This window comes from Prinia subflava, chromosome 1 (genome assembly GCF_021018805.1).
Source record: "Prinia subflava isolate CZ2003 ecotype Zambia chromosome 1, Cam_Psub_1.2, whole genome shotgun sequence".
NCBI classification, from domain to species: Eukaryota; Metazoa; Chordata; class Aves; order Passeriformes; family Cisticolidae; genus Prinia; species Prinia subflava.
In genome coordinates, this window is record NC_086247.1 from 86,020,057 (window position 1) to 86,048,035 (window position 27,979).

A 27,979-nucleotide genomic window follows, 5' to 3' on the forward strand; every position below is an offset into this window, starting at 1 on the left:
AGACATCTATCTGATGTCTGATCTATCATCTGCACTGCTCCAGAGATCTTCTGGCTGATGAACAGACTGGTCTGCCAATCAGCTTCTCCAATGAAGTGTGTTTTCAGCTCAATGAGCATAACACAACAAACCCAAACCTGTGACATTTGAAGGCACACCTAGAAATGCCAGTGGCAGCCAATGCGTGGTTGTCTTTATAAAACTTTACATTATCCTAAAAGAAGCACTATCTGCAGATAGTGTGAGAGTTGAAAAGAAGACTGGCAAGTGAAGTGATGGCTGTACCTTTTGGACGATTATTTACCCGAAGGGGCACAAAGGAACTGCAACAAGCTTAAGCCAACGTGAAGAGGAGCTATTGCAATTTTGCCACCCTGGCAGGCACAAACCCTCCCTCTGTCCCCTTTAGACCAGCACAGTCAGTCTGATATTAGCCCCAGCTGAGCCAACCCAACTTGGGAAATGGACAGAAGGCCAGCCTATTACAAGAGTTAACTTCATTTTTTGTTGTTTTGGGCTTATTTTGCCAATTAGTGAGCTTCATCAGCTCTCCATGGAACTGGATGAGCAACTTCACTGATTAAGAAGGAATACAGCAGTACTTATTTTGAGGGATAGAGTTTGCAATTGATCCCATTAGAAAGGCCAAGCTAGTCACACAAAGGGGACCTTTCAGTGAGAAGGTACCAAGCTAACTCTCGAGAGAAACAGAACAGGAAGGGAGTTTTGGATACAGTACACTCAAAGAGTACACTCCTACAGACCTGAGGAAAAAGCCTAGTTCCTAATGCAGTAGTATTCATTAGGAAACATCATTTAAATTAAGTCTTAAACTACACTTCTACATTTCACAATTCATTATTTTTCCCACCTATTCTTTGAAAACAGGTATTGAAAAATGACTGAAAGACAGAATAAGGTATTTTGCTTTTATCATCCAAGCGCACTGAAATTTGAATAGAGAACAGCTTTGATTTTATCTTCTGCAGACTTCTCCAGTGACCTAGTGACAGAAGCAAGAGCGTACAGTTGGACATATTCAGTCAGCGCTGTCATACATATGCACATTGAAAAGACCTCTTGTGATCCCTACTTATGTGCATCTGTCACACAATTAATTCCCAATTAAATCAAAAGAATGCCCTCGATGGGCAGTGGACTTGGTGCGATGGCTTCAGACCAACGCCACCGCAGGCGGACGGCTACAGACGGCAAAGGACGCACATCAGCAGAAAGCAGGAGCGGTTGGAGGTTAATATGAGAACAAGGCCAGGGCCAAAACATTACCACAGACTCTCAGGCAATCGGCACTGCCTGCTAATGTTATGAGACTACAGGGCTGCCAAATAACAGTAAAAACTAAAGAGAAAGCAGTTTTTGGCCCAATACTCCACCTTCAAAGAGTTCCCCTCTCTTCTTCCCTGAAGCACAATCAAAAGCCTAACATGTCCTCATAAAAATGAAGTCTACAAGAAGCAAAGTCTGAAACAACAACTATTAATGAAAAATGAAATCACAATCCAGATATTTCAGAAAATAATAACTGCTTGGAGACTTATATATTTTATTTCAAAACTTTTACTTACGTCATGCCTGACCAAAAAAAAAAAAAAATCTTTGTGCTCTGCTAAATGAAAAGCTGAAACAACATCACAAAAGCATACTTGCTTAAGTACACAGCTCTGAGCTTTCAAAATAAACCTGGCCAAGGAATGTTTTCCTCAGCACCACTTTGCATTCACCAGTATCACAACATGCTAAAGGTTTAAGTCATCTTTCCAAGACACTTTTACAAACATGTTGACATCTTGGCTTTGTGCCCATCAACAAATGCAACGTATTAATAGGCCACATCATAGTCACAGGCACCACACTGCGGAATGCAATGGCTACTACAAGTTGTTGGCCATGGAGCAAGCACATGAAGATAGAAGAGGACAGTTGTGGGTACACAATCTGTGCAAGCAAAACAGATCACAAGAGAAGGGGCCACCAGGTTAGAATATTCATATTCAAGATTTTTGGAAAACGTCTAGTGTAAAATGCATTTTTCCTCAACTTTTATTCAATAAATTAAGGCAAGCGAGCAGTAGCCAAGCTCTAGGAAGAGCTGGGGTTAACAGCTCTGGAATGAAGTATATGATGCTTTTATTTAAAGACATGATGCGTAAAAATGAGATACTCATTTACAACAGAGTAGCATTACATCAAGTGAGGGATCCTTTTCATAAAAGGTCAGTTTGCTTTTACCACTCTGTATTTCCTTACCTCTGATGCCTTCCAACTAACATCTATTAACTTATGGTATCAAAAGGATGAATTTTCAGAATTTTCCATTATTACTAGCAAAATGTGCACTAGATGAGACTTGCCCAACTAAATTTTCAGAATTACGTATCATTTAAAAAGGGAAAGTTTTTATAACAAAAAATCATCTGCAGAAAAATAATTTTAGCTCACACTAAAGTTTTATTAGCATTAATGAAGATGTCTTAATGTACAGGATTACTTCTGAGGGAATGCTTATTTAGATATATACATGTGTACACATTTTTTTCCGTATATATGTGTATGTATGTACTTACAATATTTTTTCCCCTAAAAAGGTCTCATTAAAAGACACCAATTAAGCTGAAGCAAAAGCTGCATGTAATTACCATCTAATACTAAAAAATTAAACACTTGACAACAGCTCTGTATTTGGGACTGAGAGGTAAGTACTTCAGGGAGAAGTAGTTGTGACTGGTCTAATAAAACCCAAGACCAACAGAAGAGTGTAGACACAACATTTTATTGACGGGTTGTTCCTCAAACTCCATTACTAGACACTTTCAGCACTGCCACCCCAAGTTACAACACAACAACAACAACTACATCTGCCTGTTTTCCAAAAACCAAAGCAAAGCCTGTTCATGCAACCAGGATTTCTTTGGGGGGTTCAGGTGGTGGCTGGATGCTGGGAAAGGACAAAAGAAGAGTAAAGAAAAAGAAAGATTAGACTGCTGGTTAACTTAGTATTATTTCCTTGAATTTTCTAACAAAGCACAGTCACTAGACAGTCTTCATAAAAAGCCTTCAGAAGGAAACCTACCAGCCACTACTTGGTTTCTCCGCTAACATACAAAACATGAATTCCAATGTGATTGCTAAGAAATATGTCTAGAATAGAACAGCACTAGAGATAATTTATGAGAGAGGATTAACCCAAAAGAACAGAGAAAAGGAATAAAGACTGATGAACATTAGAAAATACGTTTGATAGAGGGTTACTGTAACCCAGTGCATATAATACATGCAGTATGATCAGATACGAGTTGTAGCTTATTTCTAAAGCAAATATTGCCATTTTGCATCTCAGATCTCAAAATGTCTAATAAAAACTTCTTTTTTTTTCAATTTAAACCCAAAAAAGCCTCCCTAGATTTTCAGAGAGAAAGATTTGGTGAATGTTTTAGAAAAGGAGAACTTTTTTCTGATTATATCTTTTCATCAGCTTGTGTCTGTACCCATTTCGAAGCCGAGAGCATGGATGACCACCTGTGATCAACAGGATCACAGAATCATTCACACTGGAAATGTGTCTAGGAGGTCTCTAATCCCACCTCTGCCTGAAAGGAGGGTCAGTGATGGCATCAGATCAATTATTCACAGCTTTGTCCCGTCAAGTCTTGAGAAACAGGACGTTGACCAGACCACCTTGCTCAGAAAACAAGCTCAATTGCTTGGCTGCCCTTGTGGGGAAAAAGCTTTTCCTTAAAGCCAGTCTGAAAAGCCTCTCTTCCTGCACTTTACATCTGCTGTTGATTTTTCTCCTGTCAGGCCCCTCTGGATACTCTGAGGTACTGGCTGCTTTCAGGTTCCCTCAGAGTTGTTTCTCCTCCAGGCTGAACCAGACCAGCTCCCTCAGCCTGACCTCACAGAACAAGTGCTTCAGCCCCCTTGGCAGCTCCTGCTGAGCTGCCTACAGACTGTCTGTGCCTTTCCTGATGGGGGGCTGAGGAGGGCAAGACTGGATGCAGAACTCCAGATGTGATCTCCCTCCCATCAATCTGCTGGCTGAGCAGCTCTTGATACATCTCAGGATACTCAGCCTTCCTTGTGGCATACAGCTCTGTTCCCAAAGACTTTCTTCTTCCCAGAATACTATCAATGCTATTCATAGTTAACTATGATTATTTTTGCAATTCCTTGAAACATACGTTTTTGGTGCTGTACTTCTAAAATAAAAACAGTTACTGGCTTAATTCTAAGTGTAAGGAATCTCTGCAGAAGGGAGTGCTTTTCAGGAGGTTAAGGTTAAGAGAAAAAAAGTAAAGATGTCCAAATGAAAGCATTCTTTTAATCTTAATTGGAGTTGCAATTTCAATGTTCTGTCGCAGAAGAGGCTAAAAAAGAGGGTCATCAGTGAAGGACCCAACTGCACAAGTTGTTCAGTTAACGAGACACCCGGCAAGGATGTGCTGCAGGAACTATAACCTGAATTTGCTACAGATGAAAAGTGTCCTGATGGCCTGAAATGAGTAATAGCTCTCTGCTGAGCTTTCACTGCCAAGCCCCTGCCAACTGCTCTACAACCAGGACACTGGGGTAGCTCAGCAGTCCAATTACCAGGCAGGGAATGCCTTGAAATGACAATTTCAAAACCTGACAAGGTTGATTTCTCTCTTCTTCCTTTTGAGACAGATATATACCACTCCATTTGCTGTGCTGCTGTTTCTGAACAGTTCATAAAAAAGGCCTGGCATGCTGTGTATAGCCACTACAATATTTTTCTGGAAAGATTAGTTTTAGTCTTGTGCTCTGGCCAACATTTCTCTTTTCAGCATGGCTAGAGGTTCTCCCTGCACTGGTATGGCTTCACCTTGAATACTGTGTGCAGTTTTAGTCACCACAAGATAAGAAAGACATTGAGCTATTAGAGAGCATCCAAAGTTGGCCAACAGAGATGGTGAAGGGCCTTGAGGGGAAGCTGTATGAGGCATGCCTGAGGTCCCTTGGTCTGTCCAACCTGGAGGAGACTGAGGGGAGACCTCACTGCAGTTACAATTTCCTCATGAGGGGAAGAGGAGAGGCAGGCACTGATCTCTGTGGTGACCACTGACAGGATGTGAGGGAATGGTCTGCAGTTGTCAGGGGAGATTTGGTTGGATTAGAAAAATGTTTTTCCCCTGGAGGGTGGTTGGGCACTGGAATAGGCTCCCCATGGAAGTGCTCACAGCACCAAGCCTGCCAGAGCTCAAGAAGTGTTTGGACAATGCTCTTCGGCATTGGTGTGACTCTTGGGGATAATCCTGTGCAGGGCCAGGAGACGGACTTGATGATCCTTGAGGGTCCATGCCAGCTCTCCAGACTCTGTGATTCTGTGACTTGGGTACCCTGAAGAGGCCTAAACATACTGTGCCTCTTGGTGATTTCATTTAGGGAAGCACTGGGTGCTAATTAGCCTTTCTGGATGCAAGTATTGCACACTTGACAGTGGAAAATGATTTGCCTTTGATGAAGCAATAGTTGTTGAGATTATTTTAATTAAGCAGCAGGGAATAAAGTCTTGGGATATTCTAACTTCTTGGACTGCAGTAAGGTTGGTCTGGATGATGGTGAGATTTCAGTAGGATATTTCTGAAAACAGTATTATTTCTGAAAGTAAAGATACAGTAAATATCTAGTTACAGGACACATTATTATTTAATATGGTAATTATGCCAGTTCCATAGAAGAGAAAAGGGATCAAGTATCAGAAATACATTAGTAGTATAAAGTTTTAAAATAAATGAGATATTTTGACTTACAAAAGACTTAGAGAAACCCTTCTCTGAAGGTCATCTGAGTTGAAGCTTTGTTGGCCATTTTGACAGATTAGTAATTTTCAGTATACTGAACAGACTCCTAACAAAGTTTTACTTTGCAAAAGTGATCCTTGTATTCCAGCAATCAAGACAGTTAATTTTGCCTTGATTTTTGCTCAAGTAAACCTGAGATTCCTGAGACAGAAGGATAATAGATCCAAATGGAAGAAATTGCGTTGAAATTAGATAGGGTCCAGTTATCTCACAACAAAGGCAACAATAAACCACAAATACAATTTATAAAACAAGTAACATACCACCTGCTCTGTTTATATACAACATACTAGAAGTTACAGGATTTAGAATATTGAAGTTACTATCCAAAATTTATTCTCTCATCCATTTCTATGAGCTTTACAGCTCATCCAAAAATCTTCGTTCCCTATAACTCAGTCAGTAATGACAAACATCCCCCACTGGACTTCTGACCACCATTTGGCTCAATGACCTTCCCTTATTTATAGCAAAGCACTGCATGTTTAGTTTAGCAAATTTATAACATCAATTTTGACAACTATGACAGATATTTGAAATTACTTAGCAACTCATAAAATTCTAATATATGCAAAGCCTATTAGTCAAATGTAGAGTCTAAAAAAATCCATTTGGAATATGTAATAAAATCAGCATCCTACTTTGTTCATACAACAGTGCTGAATATTATTTTCAGACATTTGGGATTATAAATATATGCCTTTGGACAATGTATGTAATGTTTCAGGAAGCTCAAATCCAGAGTACTCTAATCATTACCAAAGGAGCCGAAAAAAAGAAATTAGGGTTATTTTGTACACTATGAACACTACTTGAGGCAAAGTCAAGTGAACTAGATATTTCCTTCTGTATTCTTTCTATTTAATTAGTTACAGGATATGGAAGTCTTCACAGACTTTAGAGATTGATTACATCAGGACCAAGGAAAAAGAGGCTAAATTCCCATTCTGAGTTGAACAGTGACCCAGAAATGCAAAGGATACAAACTCTGGGTGTCACTTCATTCCCCACAGGAAATCAGATGCAGCTTCTTACATGAAGAAAGAGCAGGAGGACCCATGGTGAACAGAGGCAAGAACTGAATGAAAAAGAATATTCTGCTTGGTAAAGCTGAATGACTGATGCACCATGCAGTGAGAGAGATCTGAGGTTTTCAGATAGGCATAGCTGATCTTCACCCCCATAAACAATGCAGCACCCCTGTGCACCAGGCATAATCTGCCAGAACTGCCCACCCCGACTTTCTGCACTCCACAGCTCTCACCTCCCTGGTGCTACCAGCACAAGCAAGCACTTAAAAAAGCCAGACCCTTTGCAGGCAAGTTACGGAACAATACGTCCACAGCTCTTTATCTCTGAGGCATGATGGTGACCAGCTAAGACATACTCGAGACCTGTGTTAGCTCCAGCAAAGTAAATTCAGCTTCTCAGGACCTATAGATTCTATGTATTTCTCTGAAGTCCAGATGTAAAACAGGAATCAAAGCAATACTAAAATCTGTGTGAAGTAACACAACATTCTTCAAAGCTACTTCCCATTCAAGAAAGAAAGGAAAAGTAAAAAAAAGGTAACACGCTTTTTCCTACAGTTACTCTAAAAAAATATATAGATGACCTATCTGCCAAAGATGAAGCAAAGAATAGCTACTAGCCAAAATGTTTCTTTTGGGCTATCTATGAGTTCCACCTCTAAAACTGTGGTGCATACACTCCTACTCTTCAAACTAAGGATTCCAGCATACAATGCAATACTTCAATCTGATAAAATATACTTTAATATCAGACAGAAAAATGAGATTAAATTTAAAACCCAAGGTATTCTAGCCCACTGAACAGAAGTCATTCAATAAACCTGCTGACAGATCTTCCGTGCACTTAATTTAACTACTGTAACAGAAAAGGAGATCAGACGTATTCAGGAAGACAAAGAGAGCAGTCAATTTTCCTTTTTAAAGAAGAGAAGCATTGACAAACACCTTTTAATCTAGGCAAGCCCAAGTACGTTAAATACAGACATTAAAATTTAGAGGTGAAGCTACGCTAAGGTCAGTAATTTTTAAAAAGTCTTCCAGGTGACCTCTTAACACTCTCTCTAAGAGTCTTATACTATGAATGAAAAAAGATTACCATATTATATTTCTATATCTCTATACATTTTATTTAATAAGGCTAGGTTCAGATTGGTACATTTACGTATCAAAAAAGATTTCTGCATTTCAAACCAAAAATGGGCTAAAAAACCCCCCAGATAATACTTCATAGCTAATTAAAAGTTACAGAAAAATAGTCACTCACAAGAGTGATGGTAGCACTTTCTGTCCTCTGCAAGCAAGGAAACAGAAAACATACAATTTTTCCTTTCCTTTCGTTTTCTTCCCCTAAACACATGGCTGCTGGCTGCAAGAATTTCCTCTCAGATAACATTTACTGTAAATGTGGAATTAACATCTGGCTTAAAACTCAGACAAGTACTGGCTAAGATTACTGCAGGAGATATTAGGAGAGGGAAAGAGGTATTATGAGTGATCAACTTATCATAAAGTTTTCAACATAACATTTTACGACCAGGGCAGACTGCCTTCCCTTTCACATGAGACATGACCTTCCACTCCCCGGAGTAGCAGAAAAGTTTCCGATCTAGAAACAAATTACCAACAAAGTTGCAGAAGCCTGAGGTCCCCAGCTACCCCAGCTAATGGCACCAATAACTTGTACTGATAGAGAATTTCTCCTTCAAGGGTCTCATCAAAGCATTGGGAAACAAAAGCCCAGAAACAAACCTCAAAGTCCATGCAGGTTAGTAAGCATCGCCACTAGTTCCCAGAACAAGGAGTTTTGTACTGATGTATGTACAGTATACCTTTTTGTCCAACACTGTATTGCTGTAAATTATAGGACTATATTCACCCCACGCTGCCTTTGCTTTTGGAAGTGACTGTGAGAGTGTCACCAGCAGTTTGATAAATAATCATATTTCCATGTAAAATCTGCAAATAATGGGCAGCAATTTTGGGTATAAATTATGAACTGAAAATAGTAAATTAAATTTAGTAAAAAATGCACTCAATAGATCTGGAAATCAAAGAACCTATTTAGTGTTCTACATGAAATGCATTGCTTATCACTGTTGTGTAAACAAAACACTTGAACATTTATTTTCATACTGTAAATTAGTCAGATCAGGGAAAAAAACCCCATTATGAGTGAGACATCCAATTTATTTTGGCCAGTGATAAAACTACTTAGATCAATCAATCAATGTTCCTACCTTCAAAATTAGTTTACAAATGAAGATTATTAATTTGAAAACCTATTTGCTAACTTATTGTACTAGAAAAATGCTGTGATATTTTAGATGAGTCAAAGATGTTTTCTGTAACTTAGCAGCAGGTTAGTTTCATGGCAACACAATACAGTTCAATTTGACATTGTCAGTATAGTTCAAGCTATAAGCTTCAAAGACTGTCTTATGTATTTCATTTGAGCAGTATTGACTATAAAACATTTTCCTAAGAAGGAGGCAGTCTGATGTTATTTAAATAAATAAAAACACTGAATATATTTTATGGATGCATGAATGAATTACTGTTTCACAAAGAATTCTATTAGTGATTCAATCCAAAGCTTTATGAAATGTGATGGTTTGTATCTGGCCCCTTACACTTTTAGTTCCCCTTTTTTAAACTGTGACTGACAATGCAAATAAATGATGGCTCTGAACCACATCCCCAGCCACCCCCAGCCACATTTGGCTCCTTCACTGCTATTCTAACATAGTGTGCAGAAAATTAACATTCACACAATGTGTAACCGTCACAAGATAAACCAATTTTCTCCAATGCCAAGGCTCTGTGGAAATCTACACACACATTTCTCCCTCCTGCTTAGGCAAACACTAAATGGATGTTTGCATCTGTGTGAGACTGCAACTGAGTACTGTGATAATCTGTATGTTTGTTGGGGAAACATAATGCCTGTAAATAAACACTACCAAGCAACAATACCATGCGTATCCTGCAAGCAAATCCTAGTTAGCAGAAATCACACCCTGTGCAAGACAGCGATGGAGACAACTCTCTAAAGACTGAACTCTCAGGATACAATGAATTACTTTCATAGGCGCCTAAAGTCATAGAAGTTTAATTATAAAAGCTTCAATATCATAAAGGATTAGTGATTACTAACAATATACTAGAGTGAATTTTAATCTCAGGGAAATATTTTAACTGTTTTTTCAGATGCGCACTTTCTCTGGTAGTAAAAATAAGACAATATTACTTTCAAACAAGCTAATGATTTAGAAACAGATCTTTTATGGTTCCAGACCAGGATATGCCAGACAAGCAGGCTCAGAAGGACTGTCAAGACCTGATGATGGACATTATTTTCTAATAAGACTAACGCACCTGTCATATAATCTCTAGTCTCCACAGCAGATTAACAGCTTGCTTCAAACAGCAATTTTGCAAAGCGGTTACTAGGATTGAGCAGAAGTGAATTCCAGACTTCTCAATACCAATACATTCATACACATAATCCACAATATTTACTTTATGCACAGGCTTCTTTAGAAACTATAATGAGATTTAACCAATTGCTATTTATTTAAAAAGTTTTTTTTTAAAAAAGACGTATCTAAGCAACAGCTTTTCCCAAGACTTTGTAACAAACATTATGCTGAAGAAAGTATAGTTGTAAGTATTGGAACGAGTCCTGAGTCTCTGAATACCACTCCCAGCACAGGACCTTCAAATTTTCCTGAAGAATGTCTTAAGGATTTTATTGCAGACACATTCTGTTCAGGAAGACAACATCTGAACTCAACTGAATTCTTTTATCATATTAAATGTTCAGTTGCATTATATCCTGAGAAAAATGTTAGAATTTTATATGGAGAGCAGGAAAAATGACTAGACTAGACTCAAATAGAATGTAGGAAAAAATCTGAGGAAAAAAGGCCGTAGTCCATAATGCCACCCTAGCCAGAATACTGTCTGGATATTTTGTGGCATCTTCATTCTTGAGAAAAAACTGTATCTAGAAGAATCCCCAAGAATATTTCTCACTAAGGACACTGTTGCACTGAATTCTGTGCAAAACAGTCTTGGAACCGCTGGCTCAAGTATTCACAAACACAAGAAAACAATCAAGAAAGTCTCCTTTGATCCACACTTTTTTTTTTTTTTTTTTTTTTTTTTTTTTTTTTTTTTTTGAAAAGTAGAGAACTATGTATAATCTAGGGCTGTACTTTGTTGGTTCAGCGAACCCAAAAACACATAGGAAGAGCTTTACTGGATTCAGAGAGCATCCTTGCCATCCATTACTGCAGTAACTGGTTTTAAACATTGCCTCGTTGATTGCAGTTTACTTTTTCTTTTTAAAGTTACTTTAATTTTTTTTTTTAATCCAGAATGCTGATCTTCTGAAGAACACTTGAAACTATAATAGCCTGTGTCTACTGTATCTTGAATCATCTGGATGTTAGGAGGTCAGCATCTTTTCATTATGGGCAGCACAGAGATCAAGACAGAGGAACTAAGTGTTAGAGCCACATCCAAGAGTAAGGAAAGGAGGAGGTTAGCTGGAACAGCATTTTAATCCATTTTAACACAACAGCTACATTACAAAGTGCTTTTCATTAACCAGAAATCATAAGCGTATGTGTATGGGTATGAGTCACTGCCAGAGGCAGTATTTTTTCTATTACTCTCATTACTTCTCAAACAAATGCTACTGGTAATTAAATCTTACGTAAAAAGAAATATGTCCCTGTTCTGTGCTATACAAAGAATAGCAAACAGCCACAGCAGATTTATTAATTTTGGGTGCATTTACTAAAATAACTAAAACACCAGATCAGTCTTTTGAGGAAGCCCCCATCCATTTATCTTCCAAATATTAAATTTTTATTTTTCCAGAAATCTGTATGCTCTGTATGTGCTCCAAACACTCCCTTCAAGTTACCAATATTCAAAATTCTCCCCTGCATAAAAAAGAAAAAAAAGAAAAAGAAACCGAGAAAATGACATCAGACCTGATGCACAGATATAATTAATTGTTTAGGAAGAGTGTAACTTCACAAGGGTAAAGTGAATGTATTTGGAAAATGACAATCACCACTGAACCTTTAAACCAAAGATAATTCCTAATGAATTCCTTAACATCAACAGAGTTTTGATGCAATGATTTTCAGTTGGGTAATGTTACTATTAGGAAATCAAAGTATTTGATAAAACTGTTTCCATTCATTTTAAAATTTCAGAGAAATATGTTGTGAGGCTAACTAATGGCTATGTTTTGACTTTTGAAATGGAGTGCTTTGGTTGTCTTCCCAAAATATTTTATACATATACATACTGAAGTCAAATGGAAATCTTTCAATACGTCAGACCCCAATCCAAAACCATGTTCTTATACCTCTAGATTTTCTCAAAACCTGCATATATTTCCATTAAAATACTCTTATAATCTTAAAATACTGACATCTCTATTCAAGCATACAGGATTCTGACAGAATAAGGCAATATATATAAAAGAGCTTAAAATAATGTAATGGCAAAATGGTATGCAGTCACTGAAATAATAGCCAAAATTTAACTCCCCCCCCCCAAAGAAATATTAGTAAGGCCAACCACAAATCTGTGTGACTGCTCCACAAAATGATCTGAAAAGGTGCAGTGCCTGTTTGCCTGTCACTCTGGGTCATGCAGCTCTAGGCCAAAGCAGGTGTCTGCACCAGTGCAGTGGAAACCACCCTGGACTCTGGAATATCACAGCTGCTTGCAGCTCTGACTTTTTTCATACTTTTCAAGTAGATGACAGAGTACACCCCACTCAGTAAATGGGAAATTAACACAAAATATCCTAAAGTTTATTATCACTCAGAATACAGTCAGCAATTACATAAAGAGAAAATAAGTTATCTGCCTTCTTTGCACACCTGAGGAAATAAAGATACCGTAAACTGCAACTCTGTACACCTACAAAGAAGTAAGACATCTCTGCTGGACAGAACTGACAACTTTATTTTTTTCCTGCATTTCTTATCTCAGCTAAAAACTACCATTTTGGTCAGAAAAACATGCCTCTCTTTTCTCATTATTGCCCTGAACTTTTTTTGTTTAATCATGATTTAGACATTTTTTCCTCCCTAACACACAGAAACATAAATAATCTGTTGGCAGACCTTGTCAATCACAAAAGTCATTATGATATCCAGTGAGAAGAAGGCTTATTCAGCTTGGATAACTGTCATATGTAAAATCTAAACATGGCTGTTAGAATACCTAAGTATTCCAAAGTCAAAGAAACACTGACAAGATTCTACAGACCAGGCACTAAAAGCAAAGTAAGATTTTTCCATTAAAGTGACCAAATAAGGTATGCTGGGAATAAGAGAAAGAAACTAATTTCTATAAGAGTGGTTTTAAAAAAAAATTACTTGGTGTGAGTTATGTTCTTGACAGAGTTGTTAGCAGAATCTTAACAGCTTTATTTGAAGTCCTCAGTCCCTTTGAGGAATATGTCATCATGAAAGTACAGGTCCACTTAACCTATACTTGTGCAAAAAGCCAGGTGCTCTCACTAAAGGAACGGGGTACAGAGAACTTTCCATTCTGGAACTGAGTATCCAGAGAAGTATCACTATTAAGACTGAGGCAAAAGGGGCAGTAAGTAGCTTGGCCTTTCCCTCATCCTCTGTCACTGTGTTTACTTCTGCAAACAACAAAGCATGGAAATTCTCCTTAGCCTTTCTTTTGTTGATGCTATATCTATAGAAACATTTTTTATTTTCTTTTATAGCAGTAGCCAGATAAAGTTCCAGCCGGGGTTTGGCTCTTCTAATTTTCCCTCTGTATAACCTCATGACATCCATGGACTTCTCTGGTATAGTCTGCCCTTTCCTCTACAGGTCAAAAACTCTAAACTCTGCCTTTTTTTTCTCCTGAGTTCCCTCCAAAGCTCTCTGTTCAGCCAGGCTGATTTTCTTCCCTGCTGGTTCATCTTCCAGCACATGGAGAAAGTCTGCTCCCATGCCTTGAAGATTGCTGTCTTGAAGAATGTCCAGCCTTCCTGGACACCACTGTCCCCCAGGACTTTCTCCCAAGCAACTCTCCCAATAGGTCTCCTAAACAGGCCCAAACCTGCCCTCTGGAAGTCCAAGGTGGCCATTCTGCTGATCCCCCTCCTTACTTCTGTGAGAGTTGATAACTCTGTCATTTCAGGATCGCTGAAATGCTCAAGGTGTCCTCCAGTCTTTCATCACACAACAGTCCCTTTCTCTTGGCAAACAACAGGTCCAGTGGGATGCCTACCCTATTTGGTTCCCACACCAGCTGCATCAGGAATTTATCTTCCACACAATCCAGGAACCTCCTAGACTCCTTCCTCTCTGTGGTATTATATTCCCAGCAGACATGTGGTAACATGAAGTCCCCACAAAAAAAAGGGGCAACAACCTTGAGACTGTTTTATGGTTCTATGTTCCATGACTCCCTAAAATCAGATCAACAGCTGTGTCAGTCAAAGTAGGAAAAGCAATTGGCACTGGAAAAACAGTGCAAATTATTTTGCTCAGTTTGTTCCTAGGTTATTTGCAAAAATCAGATATACCAGTTTTAAAATCTTGAAGGACATGTCTCAGATGAAACTGCATGCATTCAATTAACTTGTTTCCAATGCAAAAACTGTTTTGACAAATTTTCTTCCCTGATTCGTCTATATTCTGAGTAGCTTTATTAGTCAAATAATATTGCACATTCTAAAAGAAAAATTGAATTACATTAAAATGTAATTTAGAGACAAGATAAAATGTATCTATAAACAAAAATACAACTTCCACGAGGTAAAGGAGAACATAATGGATAACTGAAATAAATTTGCAATAAATCAAGAAAGACCTTAAAAAATTAAAAAATTATTTGCAGAAAAATTTCACCAGAGAGCCTCAAAGCTTCTTACATTGCTCCTAACTACAAGAAATTAAAGAAATAGAAAGGAGATGAGCTGGAAGCATGCCAGATGGTGTTACCCTGAACTTATTACCCATTGTTACTATCTTTATAGGGCCAGGAAGGCAAGGGATCTGAAAATCATAGGAAGCTGGTTAGCTAGACTCTCTGGAGCTTTTTCAGGTCAATGTCACACTTAAAACATGCCTGCATGCAACAAGGTGAGATCAGCCACCTTGCTCTTTGGCTAAACCTATTATGAAAACCTTCAAAAACGAGATGGCAAACTCTCTCAGGGAAGACTTGCTCCCATCCTGCACTGTCCTGGAGAGAACTCCCTTCCACTGGATTCCCACGTGTTAAGATCACTGAGCTTCAATCACATTAAACAAACAAGAAATTTTTAAGTTTTGATTACTTTCATTTGCAACCAGATGTATTTTAATGGCTTTCACAAGTTTATTAATTCTTTCGTTTTCTGTACTCAAACCACTCACAACATGCCATTATTTAAATCACTAATGATATTCAGAAAAATCCCTTAAATCCATTTAGTTGAGACTATAATCCAATATATTATAAACCATCAGAGGTTCTACTTTTTGTCAACCAAGCAGAAGAAAATAGTACACTTGTTAAAAAACCACTTTTTTGACTCAAAAGTTAAAATCTTGCCTCTCTGCATATTGATTTTCTTCCAGTACAAATCATTCTCCTTGGGTAATAGGACAGAACGGCAGACATGAAATTACTTACAGTCTACTAAATTCCCTCTCCCTGCTGTTAAAACCTGGCCTACACTTCTGGGTATCCAAACACTCTGCAATACTTACTTCAGACATTGGGGATTCTCCTGTGTTATCCTGAAGGCTGCTAGTGGTGACCTCAGTTACTTTAAGACATAAATGATATTCTTCACAGTTACCACACAAGTTCTATTGGGTGGCAGAAGAAAATTTGGGGCTGTGAGATGACATACAGAATATATTTACTCAGAGAGACATAAAACAAAAAAGTTGAATTTTCCATCACAATCTATTTGTACACGTGTCCTGGTTTTGTCCAGAAAGTCAAATTAAAAAGTTAATTTTCTTCCTAGTAGAGTTGGTACACTGCTGTGTTTTGGATTTAGGATGAGTGAAGTTGGTAACATGCTGATATATTAGCTCTTGGCAAGCAGGGTTTATACTATACTATACTACATATCACTTTGCACTGTGATATGGTGTCAAGAAGTTTTCAGCTTCTCACACCAACCCACCTGTAAGTAGGCTGGAGGGCACTGGAAGCTGGCAGGAAGTACAGCTAGGATGATCCAAACTGGCCAAAAGGATATTCCATACTATGTGATGTCATGTTCAGTAGATGGTACCAGGGAGAGAGCTGGGGCTGCTGCTCAGGAACTGGCTGGGCATCGGTTGGCAGCAACTCAACTGTGCATCACTTGTTTTTTATATTCTAATTATTACCATTACTATTATCTGTTCCTTTTCTGTTCTATTAAAAAGTCTTCATCTCAACCCACAAATTTTACCTTTTTTCCCCCCAGTTCTCTCCCCCATCCCATTGGGGAGGGGGGAGCAAGCGAGCACTTGTGTGGTGTTTAGCTACCTCCTAAGTTAAACCAGAGTAACCCAATTAGGAGAAAAAGCACAGTAGGCAAATAAAGAGACAATAACTAGCTGATCATACTCCAGACATAATCTTACAAATGTGCAATTTGCAGTGATAAAGTATTCTGATACTGTCTAACTGAAGTCACGAATCAATAATATTAATCTGTAACATCTTCTGCTTCGCTGCAAGTTGCTCATTACAGAAAGTCCTTGGGTTAACACCCATGCACTGCCGTATCACATTACTGCAGCCCTGAGGACACGGCAGGGCTGCTTATCTTGGCACGCAAGAAGCCAGTGGGGTGTCCCTTTTACCTATGGGTGTGGTGTAAACACCGAGGCAGAGGCAGAACTGTTGTGGTCCCAGCAGACCTCTACACGTTACAGCTGCTGATCATTTCTTGCTGGAAACTGCTATGGCTTTTCAAATGTGTATGCACCACGAGGTTTCAGACAGCTTCTGATTTTATGGTATCTAAGGACAGGCCCATCAAAACCACAGATCTTTCCTTTAAGAAAAGGCGGAACTTGCACTGTGATATGGTGCCAAAGAACCAGATCTGCATGGAAAACACACCATGTAATTTCTATCCTTTAAAATTTGCTGTGGACTTCACTTCCTCACTGCTCACCCCAAAGTACAAATCCACGGCTGAAAACACGCCGTGGCCCAGACATGAGCTTCATTCAGCTCTTCACCAACTGCACACCTCAAGCCATCTCAATTACATATAATCCTGTCTTTGTCAGCCAGAACAAGGGTGCCCACGGACACTCAGGGCGGCAAAGAGCAGGAGAAAGCCTTGAAAGCAACAGAATGTGATGCAAGCTGCATGGAGTCAGCAATGAAGGTTTATTAGTGCTAGCTCATTTTCAGCCCCACAGTCTTTCTTCTCAGGGTACTCCCTTGCACCTGAGGTTTGTGGAATACTTGTGCCTTGCAGAACACAGAGCTCACCACAGTTATGCAAGTTTAAAGGCTTCTGTTCCCAGAGTTTGCCTGAGAGATGATTCACAGCACAGGTAGCTCACATCTCTTCTCATGGTCCGAGTGGTAAAGTAAATGAACTACCATTGCGCAATGCAATTTTGCCAGTGGGGGCGAGCAGTACCCCCTGTGAACACAGCAGACAGCCAAAGGAAACCAGGCTTACACCTAACTTTTGCCAAAAAACCAGTGTGTGCCTTTCACTGACAGCCATAGAAACCAGGCAGGCAGACAGCCTGGTATCCTGTGTGGCGAGAAGAGTGAACCCTGATCCCTCACTGCACCCTGAGCATGGACACAGCACATAGTGCCAGGCTTTGGCTGCAGACTGACCCCAGCTCTCCTCTGCCAGGAAATGGGCAGCACACAGACCAGACACGAGCTATAGCAGATTCACAAAATTACAAAATCACAAAATCAGTAGGGTTGGAATGGATCTCTGGAGATCTTCTAGTCCAACCCCCTGACAAGGCAGGGTCACCTTGAGCAGGTGACACAGGAACACATCCACATGGGTTTTCAGTGCCTCCAGAGAGGGAGACTCCACGACCTCCACAGGCAGCCTGTTTCAATGCTCTGCCATCTTCATTGTAAAGAAGTTCTTCGTCATGCTGAAGTGAAACTTCTTATGTTTTAGCTTAAGGCCTTTGCTCCTTATCCTGTTGCCAGGCACCACTGAAAAGAGTGGGGCACCATCCTGCTGACACCCACCCCGAGATATTTATATGCATTAATGAGCTCCCCTCTCAGTCTTCCCTTCTCCAGACTAAATAGCCCCAGCTCCCGCAGCCTCTCTTCAGAAGAAAGATGCTCCAGACCCTTCCTCATCTTTGTGACACTCCACTGGAACCTCTCCAGCAGCTCCTTGTCCTTTTCGTACCCAGAACAAGTACTTCAGAATTCAAGTTGGGACAATCTCTGTCCTGTCCCCTCTTCCTAATAGCCCATACCCTCTTGCTTTTGCGGCAGTCCGGGGCCTGGCAGAGGGGCCGGGGCCTGTCCATTCCCTGCGCTCCGAGCCGGGCCCAGGCCCGGTCCTGGTCCCGCTGTCGCTCCAGGGCACGGCTCGGCCCCTCCCGAGCCCGCGGCTCGCCCGCGACCCTGCCCCAAGCAGCGCCGGGACCCCACGCCGGGGCGGGGAGCCCCGCGTCCGCCACCCCCGGAGCGCGTCCCCGCACCTGTAGTTGTAGCCGCTGAAGCGCTGGCTCTCCCGCAGCAGGGCGCGGTACAGCCGCAGCACCTGGGCACGGCTGGACGCTGCCATGTTGCCGACACGGAGCGGCTCCTCCCGCGGCGAGGCCCCTTTTCCCCGCCCTCCCGCCGCCCTCGCCGGGCGCAGCCGCGGCGGAGCGGGGCCGCAGGGCCGGCGGTGAGTGGCGGCGCGGAGCGGCAGCGGCAGCGGCTCGGCCCGGGCCCAGCGCAAGGCGCGGCGGGGCGGGGAAGAGCGGGTCCCCGGCCGGGGCAGCCCCGGGGGCGGGAGGCTCGGGGGACTCGGGGTCGGTTCCCGGGTCCCGCCGGGTCGGGCCTGCCCGGCAGCTCCGGCGGGGATCCCAAGGCGGGACTGCCCCGGGAGTCGGGCTCGGCCGTGCGGCTGTGAAGGGCCCGAGGGCGGGAAGGGGAGGCCTGAGCGAAAGCGAAAGCAGCGCTCAGATGCTCTGCTGGGCGCGGGCAGCAGCGCGGTGCGCGCCCCGTGCTTGGTGTGCCACGGGGAGGTGGATGCTGGCGGGGGGAGATGGATGTCGGGGCTGGAAAGCAGCAACAAGTGATGTGTGCGAGGGGTGCCGTGGAATCGATGTATGCATTTTCAGTCAGAGTTCATGTACTGGAGAGGATCCAGCAGAGGCCACGAAGATAATTTGGAGTCTGGAGCATCTGTCTTCATGAGACTGTTGGAGCTGGGCCTGTTTATTCTGGAGAACAGACTGAGAGGGGATCCATTAATGCATTTAAGTATATCAAGGGTAGATTACAAGAGGGTGATGCTAGGTTCTTCAGTGAGGCCCAGCAAAAGGATGAGGAGCAGTGGCCTTAAACTTTCGACCTCAATGTGAGGAACAACTTTACATTAAGCATAGCAGAAGAGTGGGACATGCTGTGCAGGGAGCTTGTGGAGTCTCACTCCCTGGAGACATTGAAAACCCACCTGGACACATTCCTGTGTCACCTGCTGAAGGTGACCCTGCCTTGTCAGGGAGGTTGTATAGATGTATAGATGATCTTCAGAGGTCCCTTCCAACCCCAACATTGTGTGATTCTCTGAAACCACTATGGACAATTGCAGCCATTGTACATCTGTGCTAGTGTACCAGGGCCCGTTGTGTTATAGTGATGTTTGAATTGTTCCTCTCTCAGTATTTGTTTTTAAAATGAATTCTGTTATTTAAACCCCATGTGAAGTATCCTTCTTTGCTGAAAGTTTTGCCACTGCAGAATAAACTTTGTAACTTACGCCGTAGTTGTATTTAATACTGATTTTTGAATTTTATCAGCAATACAATTTATTTAGAGTCACAGAATCATCAAGGTTGGAAGAGACCTTTAGTCTCCAGTCCAACTGTCCCCCCAGCACTGCTACTGTATCCCCTAAACCACCTCACCCAGTGGCACATCCAGGAGTCTCTTGCATGCCTCCAGGGGTGGTAACTCCACCATCTCCCTAGGTAACCTAGTCCAATGCTTGACCACCCTAACAATATATTTTTTCCCCCTAATATCTCATCTGAATCTCTCCTGTCTCAGTTTAAGGCCATTTCCTCTGGTCCTCTCACTGCAGGCATGGCAGAAGAAATTGGTCCCCACTTCACTAGAAGCTCCTTTCAGGTATCATGACAGGGTTCCTACTTCCTTTACAGTTTGTTATTTACATAGTTTATGTTTAAAACAACTACCATGTAGATATTTTACATGTCTCTGGCAAAAGGACTTCAACTGCCTCTTCTAATTTAACTCACGTTTTATTGCATATGCATTTGAGCATTATCGTCAGTTGTACATCTGATGGAATTTACAGTTTGTTTCAAAGAACTAAAATAGTTCTGTGCTTTTGGATGTAATTAGTATAGACACATGAATTTATTTCAGCTTTATGTTTACAAGTGTGCTGTGTTTTAGCAGCCCTTTTAGGCTTTTAGAAATGGAGATTTTCTGTATGTAGAAAATTTCTTGGATATTCTCTTCATCAAAGCCAAAGCTAGAAATATTACAGGAAATGTAGCAAATAAACACAGCTGGAGTACTGGGATAAGTGTCATGCTTCTGAGGCCTTCCCTTGGAAGTTACAAACCCCTGTGTTTCGGGTTTGGCCTTGGCACTGAGGACACCCACATGGAGAAATACATAGCCACCATGCCCTTCATTTGCTGGTGGGACCAACTAAATTCTCCTTGTTGCCCAAGCCATGTTGTTGGTGCAGATTGCCATGCCAGAAGCAGAGCCCATCTGGGGTGCTGGTGCTCCCCGTCTTTGCAGCTATTGGTGGCCAGGCTGCTGAATAGGTTATAGCAGAACTCTGCTGTGTGTCTGCAGACTTTTCATCTTCCCTGAAAGCAGCAGTGGCCACCCTGCCCCTTGTTATGAGGGTGGCCTTCAGACAGCTTAAAAAAATATGGTTCTGTCACGTACCGAGCCAAACTTAGGTTTGAGAGTTTAGCAAGGTTATGTGATATCATTCCGTGGATGTGTGGCAGTTGTTCCATCTAATTTTACAACAGCTCTCAGGCATTGTTGGAAATAAAGTTTTTGTGGTTACAATCCTCAGCTCTGAAAGATGAGTGAGTAATTGGGATGAAAGCATTCAGCAAATTTTGTTTACAGGAGTAGTATTAATGTAATATTTGAAAAGTCATTATTAATTATTTTTAGATGGTCTCAGATGCTAATCCTGTTCTAGAAACCCTGGCAGGTTTTGTGAGTTCTATTTTTTAATTTTTTTTTTTTTTTAGGTAACCATGCTTTTTGCTTAAAAAAACCTAGAAACCTCCTATGTTTAGAATAAGCAGTGAGCACATACAACACATGAACAAATGCAAAGGAAATCTGTCAAAAGAGAAAGTCTTTCTTCTTGTCTCCCTTTTCTAGTTTCACCTTTAATACACTCAAGGAGAGAAGATCAATTTTTGATTCAAACTAGTCACCTTTGTTCAGTTGGGTTGGCACTGTTAACTGGAAAAATTAATTATTTTCTTGTGCATTTGTTGGTGTGTTTTCTTGGAAGCCAATGGGTTATGGTCCCAGAAGCTGTGTCATTCTGCAGGAAGGGGACATTGCTGTGACTGGGATGCACGGGTTTCTGCTGGCCTCTGTTTATGTGCACCACTGCAAGCCTGCTGGGAATTCAAAGGACAGACACAGCCCAAGTGACCGCTGTGTGTCCTGTGACACCAGAGCCTGTGTGTGGGGAAGCAGCAGCAACCACTTCATTAACTGCCTCCTCATTCCTGAGGGGAAACTACACCTGAATTTTGGGTTGGTGGGTGTTCATTTGTACAGAAGTCTTTGCTTTCAGCCTTTGGTCTGGGAAGGAAGGTGGCGTGTGCCTTGCCCTTCTGTATCTCTCAGCATAAATAAGCACTTTGAGAGGATATAATAGTATCAGTACCTGGAATATTTAAGTGTGTAGTTGCTAAAAGAGGGAAGGGAGGGGAAGGAATTTGGATGAAGTACTTGCAAGGGCTGTGTACTGGAGTGGAAAGAAACAGCTTTTCTATTCTCTGGGACATATTCGTTGTCTTGTCGTATGTTGCTGAATTGTTCCACAATTTCAGCTTTATGACACAGCATTACACACTTTCAGAGAGCATGTACTTTGCTGGTATGCTGCTGTTGGTTTTCATTTTTTTTTTTTGGGGCTCAGAACAATAATTGATTGTTGTGATACTATAATCTCTAAATTGCTTTTCAATTTGTGAAAACATGCTAATTTTTCCGTGCTGCAGTGGTGTGGTGTTGTCACAGAGGACACGGAAAGAACCACACGAGGACACGCTGGTGAGCGAAGCAGGAAAAAAGGGCCCAGTTTATTTACAAAACTCAGTTTTATACATTTCCTATGGGGCCTGTGGATTGGAGGATGGAATTCCACCTCTCAATCCACATTGGTCAAGCTAACTGTCAATGACTTTTCTCCTCCCACCTAGAAATACGTAAACAATGAAAGAGCAAAACATGGCCATTGTTTATAGTAGAAAGTGCGACAAAGTAAAATTTCTGACTCCAATATGAAGAACATTACAGAAGGCTTAGAAAAGTCTTCAAAACCAGGGTGACATGGTGTCTCTTCTTTCTTTGTCTTAGTTCTTGGTTGATAGGGTTGTGCACAGTGAGATCCTACACAGTGTAGAGTATCACCTTTAAAAGAAGGATTATAAATCACAAGAGTTTTGAGATTTCAGTGACAAATGTAACAAACTATAATTTAACTGTTCTCTATGTTGAAGATTTCAACATAGAGTATCAACAGGAGGCCTTGACTGACTGTGCTACTTAAAAAATTGTATTTAGTTGGTTGCCCTGTAGAAAATAACATTTTTATTTAGGAGGAGAAACTTCCATATTTCGAATTCAGCTATACTTGTGAATTCTTTGTGCATTTAAAAAAATTCTACCTGGAAGCTGAGAGGGAAGAAAAGAAATGGTGAAAAAACTCTTTTCTCAGTCAGCTTTTTGAGAGTTACCCCATCTCTTTCCAAACTGAATTGCAGAATGTTGTGTATTGTTTAAAGTAAGATTGTAAGAACAGTAATAATAGGAAAAGCAAAATGCAACCAATAGTGCATTCCTGTTATAATACTTGGTCTTTTAAGGGAACACCTGTTTTACCACTGTTCCTAAACCTTAGTTCATGATCTATTGTGCTGCAGGCATCAGACTAAAAGAAACACTGAATTTTGTTTTCCTTCTTGGTAACAGTTTTAACTTTCTAATTTCCTGTGGCTTAAGTCCTCCAGAGGGTTTCAGGAGCATTAAGTTACCTAACAATTAAGGAGCTGGACAGTTCAGCAGTCACAGGATAACTTCTGGATCAATGAAAGAAAGTGTTATACACCATATTGATTTTGAAATATGTTCTTAGTGGACATACATTGGTAAAATCCTTTGAATTTCTTGAAATAAATATACTATAAAAGTCTAGAATTAAAAGGACAATTTTGTGTTATAGGCAAAAGAATAACTAATAGGGGATTAAAATTGCCAGTAATGCTTAAACAGTTCAGTGTGTAATAGTTGCATCAAACACAAATGACACTTCTGAACCCTTCTAACGTTAATGCTGATGAAGACAAGAACACAACAAAAATGTAACATATTTTGGCTGTGTGGTTTTTGTTATAGTGAAATCTTGTTCAGAAATCTAATCATGAGAAGCATAAAGGACAGGATTAATGAGGTGTTCTCATCCATGACCTTTTCAATTCCTAAATGCTTTCTTTGCTATGCTTTCCAGTGTTTTATCAAATTTAGTTTCAAATAACGTCTCTTTCTGTGGGAAAATACATTCTATTTCATATAATATTGCTTTTAAGAAATGTTTTCTGATGCTCATCCTATGCCACCCTCTTCCCTGAGTTCATCCCACTTTTTCATTTATGCCACTTTAGAGTCACTCTGTGTAATCCCTCTCCCTCTTCTGTGATTTACACTATTATTGTATTTCTCAGTAACTGTCAGCCAGACAGGCTAAATTGTGTCATTACTTTGATATTTTTTCTGTCCTGTTTCAGAGGATATCGAAAATTTTAGCTTAGGAAGCAAATTTGGCTGTAAAACAAGGGCTGATACTTTGTTTAAGAGCAACTGAGAGTCTCTTTGTAGCCATATATATTTTTTGCTGACTTGTGATTTCTGGTTTGGGAGGTTGGTTACAAATGGTACTGCCAATCTTTTGAGTTAAAGATCATGATTGCACCTAAGATGTTTTGCTAGAGCAAAGTTCTTTCTTCTCTTGAGTTTACTTTTTGTCATATATAAATGTGTATGTGAGTGTGCAGAAAAACATGTAAATATGTAGTCAGGTATGCACATGGTCATGCTGGGGTGGTAAAGGTCATGCCCTTCATCTCAGATTCTCCATGTTTCAGCCTTGGGGATTGGTGCACAGCTAACATAGTGCTGTGGAGTTTTTTCCCTGCTTACCCAGTTCCATGTCTCAAGTATGAAATCAAAGACATCGTGCTGCTTATGTGCATCCCAGTTCTTCTGCTTCCTGGATTGTGGGCATGGCCTTTCTTGTCAGATGACACTAGGGTCTAGCTTCACTCAAGGACTACTGCCTAAATTCCTTCCCTGAAAATCCACTTCAATTAGCCATTTTCTTACAAATCCTTCTTGTGTGATTATTTGTTGGAAACAATTCCTACATCAAAGTGTCACTAGGTGTAGAAGTATAGTGCTGCTATAAGGTAGTGTGGATCTGATGTAAGAAAACATGTTATCCAAGCTAAAGTAAAAGTTGAAAGGTCTTCTCTAATGTGTTGGAAAGGTGTGACCTCTGATAATGGAACATGTGAAAGGAACTAATTCTTAAATTTTTTTAGTGAAAGAAAAGTTAAGTAAAATTTTCGTTTACAGTGGATGGGTAAATCATCAAGGATTGAGTAGATTGTAAGTAGGCAATCTGTTTAGTTTTCTGACAGTGGGATGAGGGGAGGAGGAATGCGATTTTCCACTTGTAACACATGTTCATTTTATATGATGCTGTGCATCCATGTATTGTAGGAGAAGGGAATACAGATGACCTTGCCCCTAATAAGTAACAGCTGTGTTAATTACCCAATACAGCCTTGCCCTGGATGAGTTACAGCTATATCCAATGAGGATAAGTGTGATAAAAGGGAGAGGGTTAGCTGGTGAGGGGAAATCGTGAAGAAAGATTCTGGGGAGAGAGAGTCACTGTTGTGAGGTCAGTAATGGGTCTGCAGTCAGAGCCTGTTGTTGGAACCTGCAGTCACAGTCTAGCCAGGTGAAAGCCTGCACTCAGAGTCTGCAAACCAATGCCTGCAGTCACAGTTTAGCAGGAAATAGCCAGCAGTCAGAGTCTGCAGGGGAAACCTACAGTAGGAGCTCACAGTATCCAGAGCCTGTGAATAGTTGGAGTCAGGATGGCTGAGCTGTAAAGAGAATTAAACCAGGACCTTTTTTATGCTGTGATAAACAAGAAGTCTGTGTGTCGGCTCATTTCTAGCCTCTAACAAGAGGGCTGCTGCAACAATGTGTGACTTTAGTAGCTTGGACTTTTTATCCAGGAAGAAGAATCAACAGTTTGAATAGGAAGCTGTTTCTGGAGATGAAAGAATGCTGTGGAGCAATGCTTTAACTGAAATGAGGAAAACAATATAGCTGTATTAGGAATTGTAGTAATGGTAGACTTTAAGATACTTACTTTTGCATAATCCTTGACATTTTTGATCTTTCATCTTGTGTCACTATTGGTTTTATGTCCTCAGAGCTCTGACAATGAGTGATAATGCATTAGGGACATGTTCCTGTGTATATCATGCTTCTGAAGCATTTGTGAGATCAGCTGAATTGTTAATACTTCCGTACATGCCTTTGCAGTTCAAGATAGAACTCTCATTTTATTTTATTTCTGCTCCTGTTTTTTATATCTGGGGTGACTCTGTCAAAATTTTCCTTTCAGCCTGAGAAGGAACAAAGCGCTGACTAAAACTAACAGGCAAAAGAAGCAGAGCTGAAGAAAGATTATCTTTGCTTGCAGGTAAATAATTAAAAATAAACTTAGCTTTTTGAGTCTTTGACACCAAGCACTGCCAGCCTTGAATATAATCCCTTTGAAATCTGCCTAACTACCTAGGCTGCTGTTCAGTGTGAGAGGAGGTGGCATATTTAGGTTCTCATTTTACACACCAGTTATAATTGATGCAGAATGGGATGCGATGCTCTTGTGAATGGAGAATGAACTCAGGGAGCGCTGGAGAGGCAATAGTTAGGCCTTTACAAACCCCACCATTAACCTTCCAGTCTCTTACCTATGTGACCCCATGACAGCATCAGGCAGTGTGCGTCAGTGGCTCCTAATAAGGTCTGTGGCTTCCCTCCAGCTGGCAATAAGTATTGATTTAGGTGGGGATGCAGACCGATGAAGTGGAGCTCCCAACTTTCATGTAGGGATGGGTTTACATTCTGCTGAAAGGTGAGAAAGAGGAATGGGGGAAGAAATAGTTTGAAATACTGTTTGAATGTTAGTGAGACTTCACCTGTCTGGACACCTGAATCAAGTATCTCCTTGTTCTACAATTTCTGTGTTTAGCTTTTTCAGGTAGGTTTTGTAGCCTAGTATTGGTTTTGGCCAAGGTCAGGTTGTGGGGATTTTTGTTGTTGTTGCATTTTGTTTGTTTGCATGTTTATTTTAACCTGACAGTACACATGCTTTTTTTCCTTTAATTAATTTTTATGCACATGATTATAATTATCGTTTAACTTTTTCCTTTTTTGGAAATGACTCCCGATGAAGTAGATGTGATGCATCTAAAATGGAGAAAACACATAAACAGAGCAAAATATTAGGCGCTCACACAGATTTAGTAGTACTTTTTTTGTATATGTAGGATTTCAAAATTCGTTTGACAATCAAGAAAGTTTTCAGGACCTCAACACTGAGAGTGTTCTTACTTTTGAGAGAATTTGCATAATTTTAAAATTGCTTTCTTACTTATTTTGACTATGAAAATAGCTTTTTTTCAACATTTGTTTTAACTTTGATTTTATTATACTAATTACTTACAGTCTGAAAATTGCATAGTGCATTACACCAGCTCTTCTCATGAGAAGGCAATATTGTAAAATGGACAGATATGGTATTGTATGTGTAATGTTATCATGTACTGAAGAGGTAATTAAATATTGGCTCTATATAAGTTTGTTGAACTTAGAATTGCTTTTTTTTTTTTTTTAGCTTTTTATGTTGGCACGCTAACTTTGTCAAGTTTTATGAAACAATGTTGTTCTAAACAGATGGATGTTGCTTGATAGAGGTTAACTTTTTCTGTTTCCTTTCTGTCCCTCTTCCTCCCTGCACAGATTGTGGTTCTTATTCCACCCTCCACTTCCACTTGTGATGTATCTTATTTTTATCCTACCATTTTATCGCTGTTCTGCTGTGGTAGGTTATATTCTTAATATAGTATTAATTCTACAAACAGAAACTCTGCCGGATAGAATTGAACTAAGTACGTGGGAACACCGTGTTTATTCTAGTTACTTTGTCAGACTTCCTGAGTTGTTATTTAAAGGATTCCTTTCTGAATAAGCTAAGTTTAAGAGCTATTGCAGATTCTGTGAAATCCTATTTTGTCCACTGATATTAGGAGTTCATTTGATCCCAGTGTCCCTGGGGGTCTCAGTCCTGACCCTGAGTGGCAGACCCTGCTGGGCCTGTGTGGAACGCAATCTTTCAGCATGTGGCATGTTGCAATTCTACAGATGTTTTTAAAGAAAACAAACCAAAACAATTATTATGTTTTAATTTTGATTCTCTCAGTATGTAACAGATGTGGTATTAACTGAAGATTGTTTTGTCATATGTGACCTTGAGCTATAATAACATCTTATTCTCCATTAATAATAAAA

General features: G+C 40.3%; 2 protein-coding genes across 5 annotated transcripts in view; one reads left to right on the top strand and one right to left on the bottom strand.

The window, feature by feature from the left end:
* The window catches only part of LYRM4 (LYR motif containing 4), an 87,467-nt gene extending 68,734 nt beyond the window's left edge, over positions 1-18,733 (bottom strand). Inside the window, exon 1 of the mRNA XM_063401821.1 lies at positions 18,574-18,733. Coding sequence (XP_063257891.1) covers positions 18,574-18,659 — 86 coding nt within the window. The 5' untranslated portion in view covers positions 18,660-18,733. The remainder of the gene's footprint in view (positions 1-18,573) is intronic.
* FARS2 (phenylalanyl-tRNA synthetase 2, mitochondrial) overlaps positions 18,692-27,979 on the top strand; it is a 235,224-nt gene continuing 225,936 nt past the window's right edge. For 2 of the 4 annotated variants that reach the window (XM_063401786.1, XM_063401794.1), the window contains exon 1: positions 26,031-26,108. The gene's annotated coding sequence lies outside the window, so the exon portion shown is untranslated. Of the gene's footprint in view, positions 18,765-26,030; positions 26,109-27,979 lie in introns of those variants that run through there. The other 2 variants (XM_063401775.1, XM_063401756.1) reach the window with 2 other exon arrangements.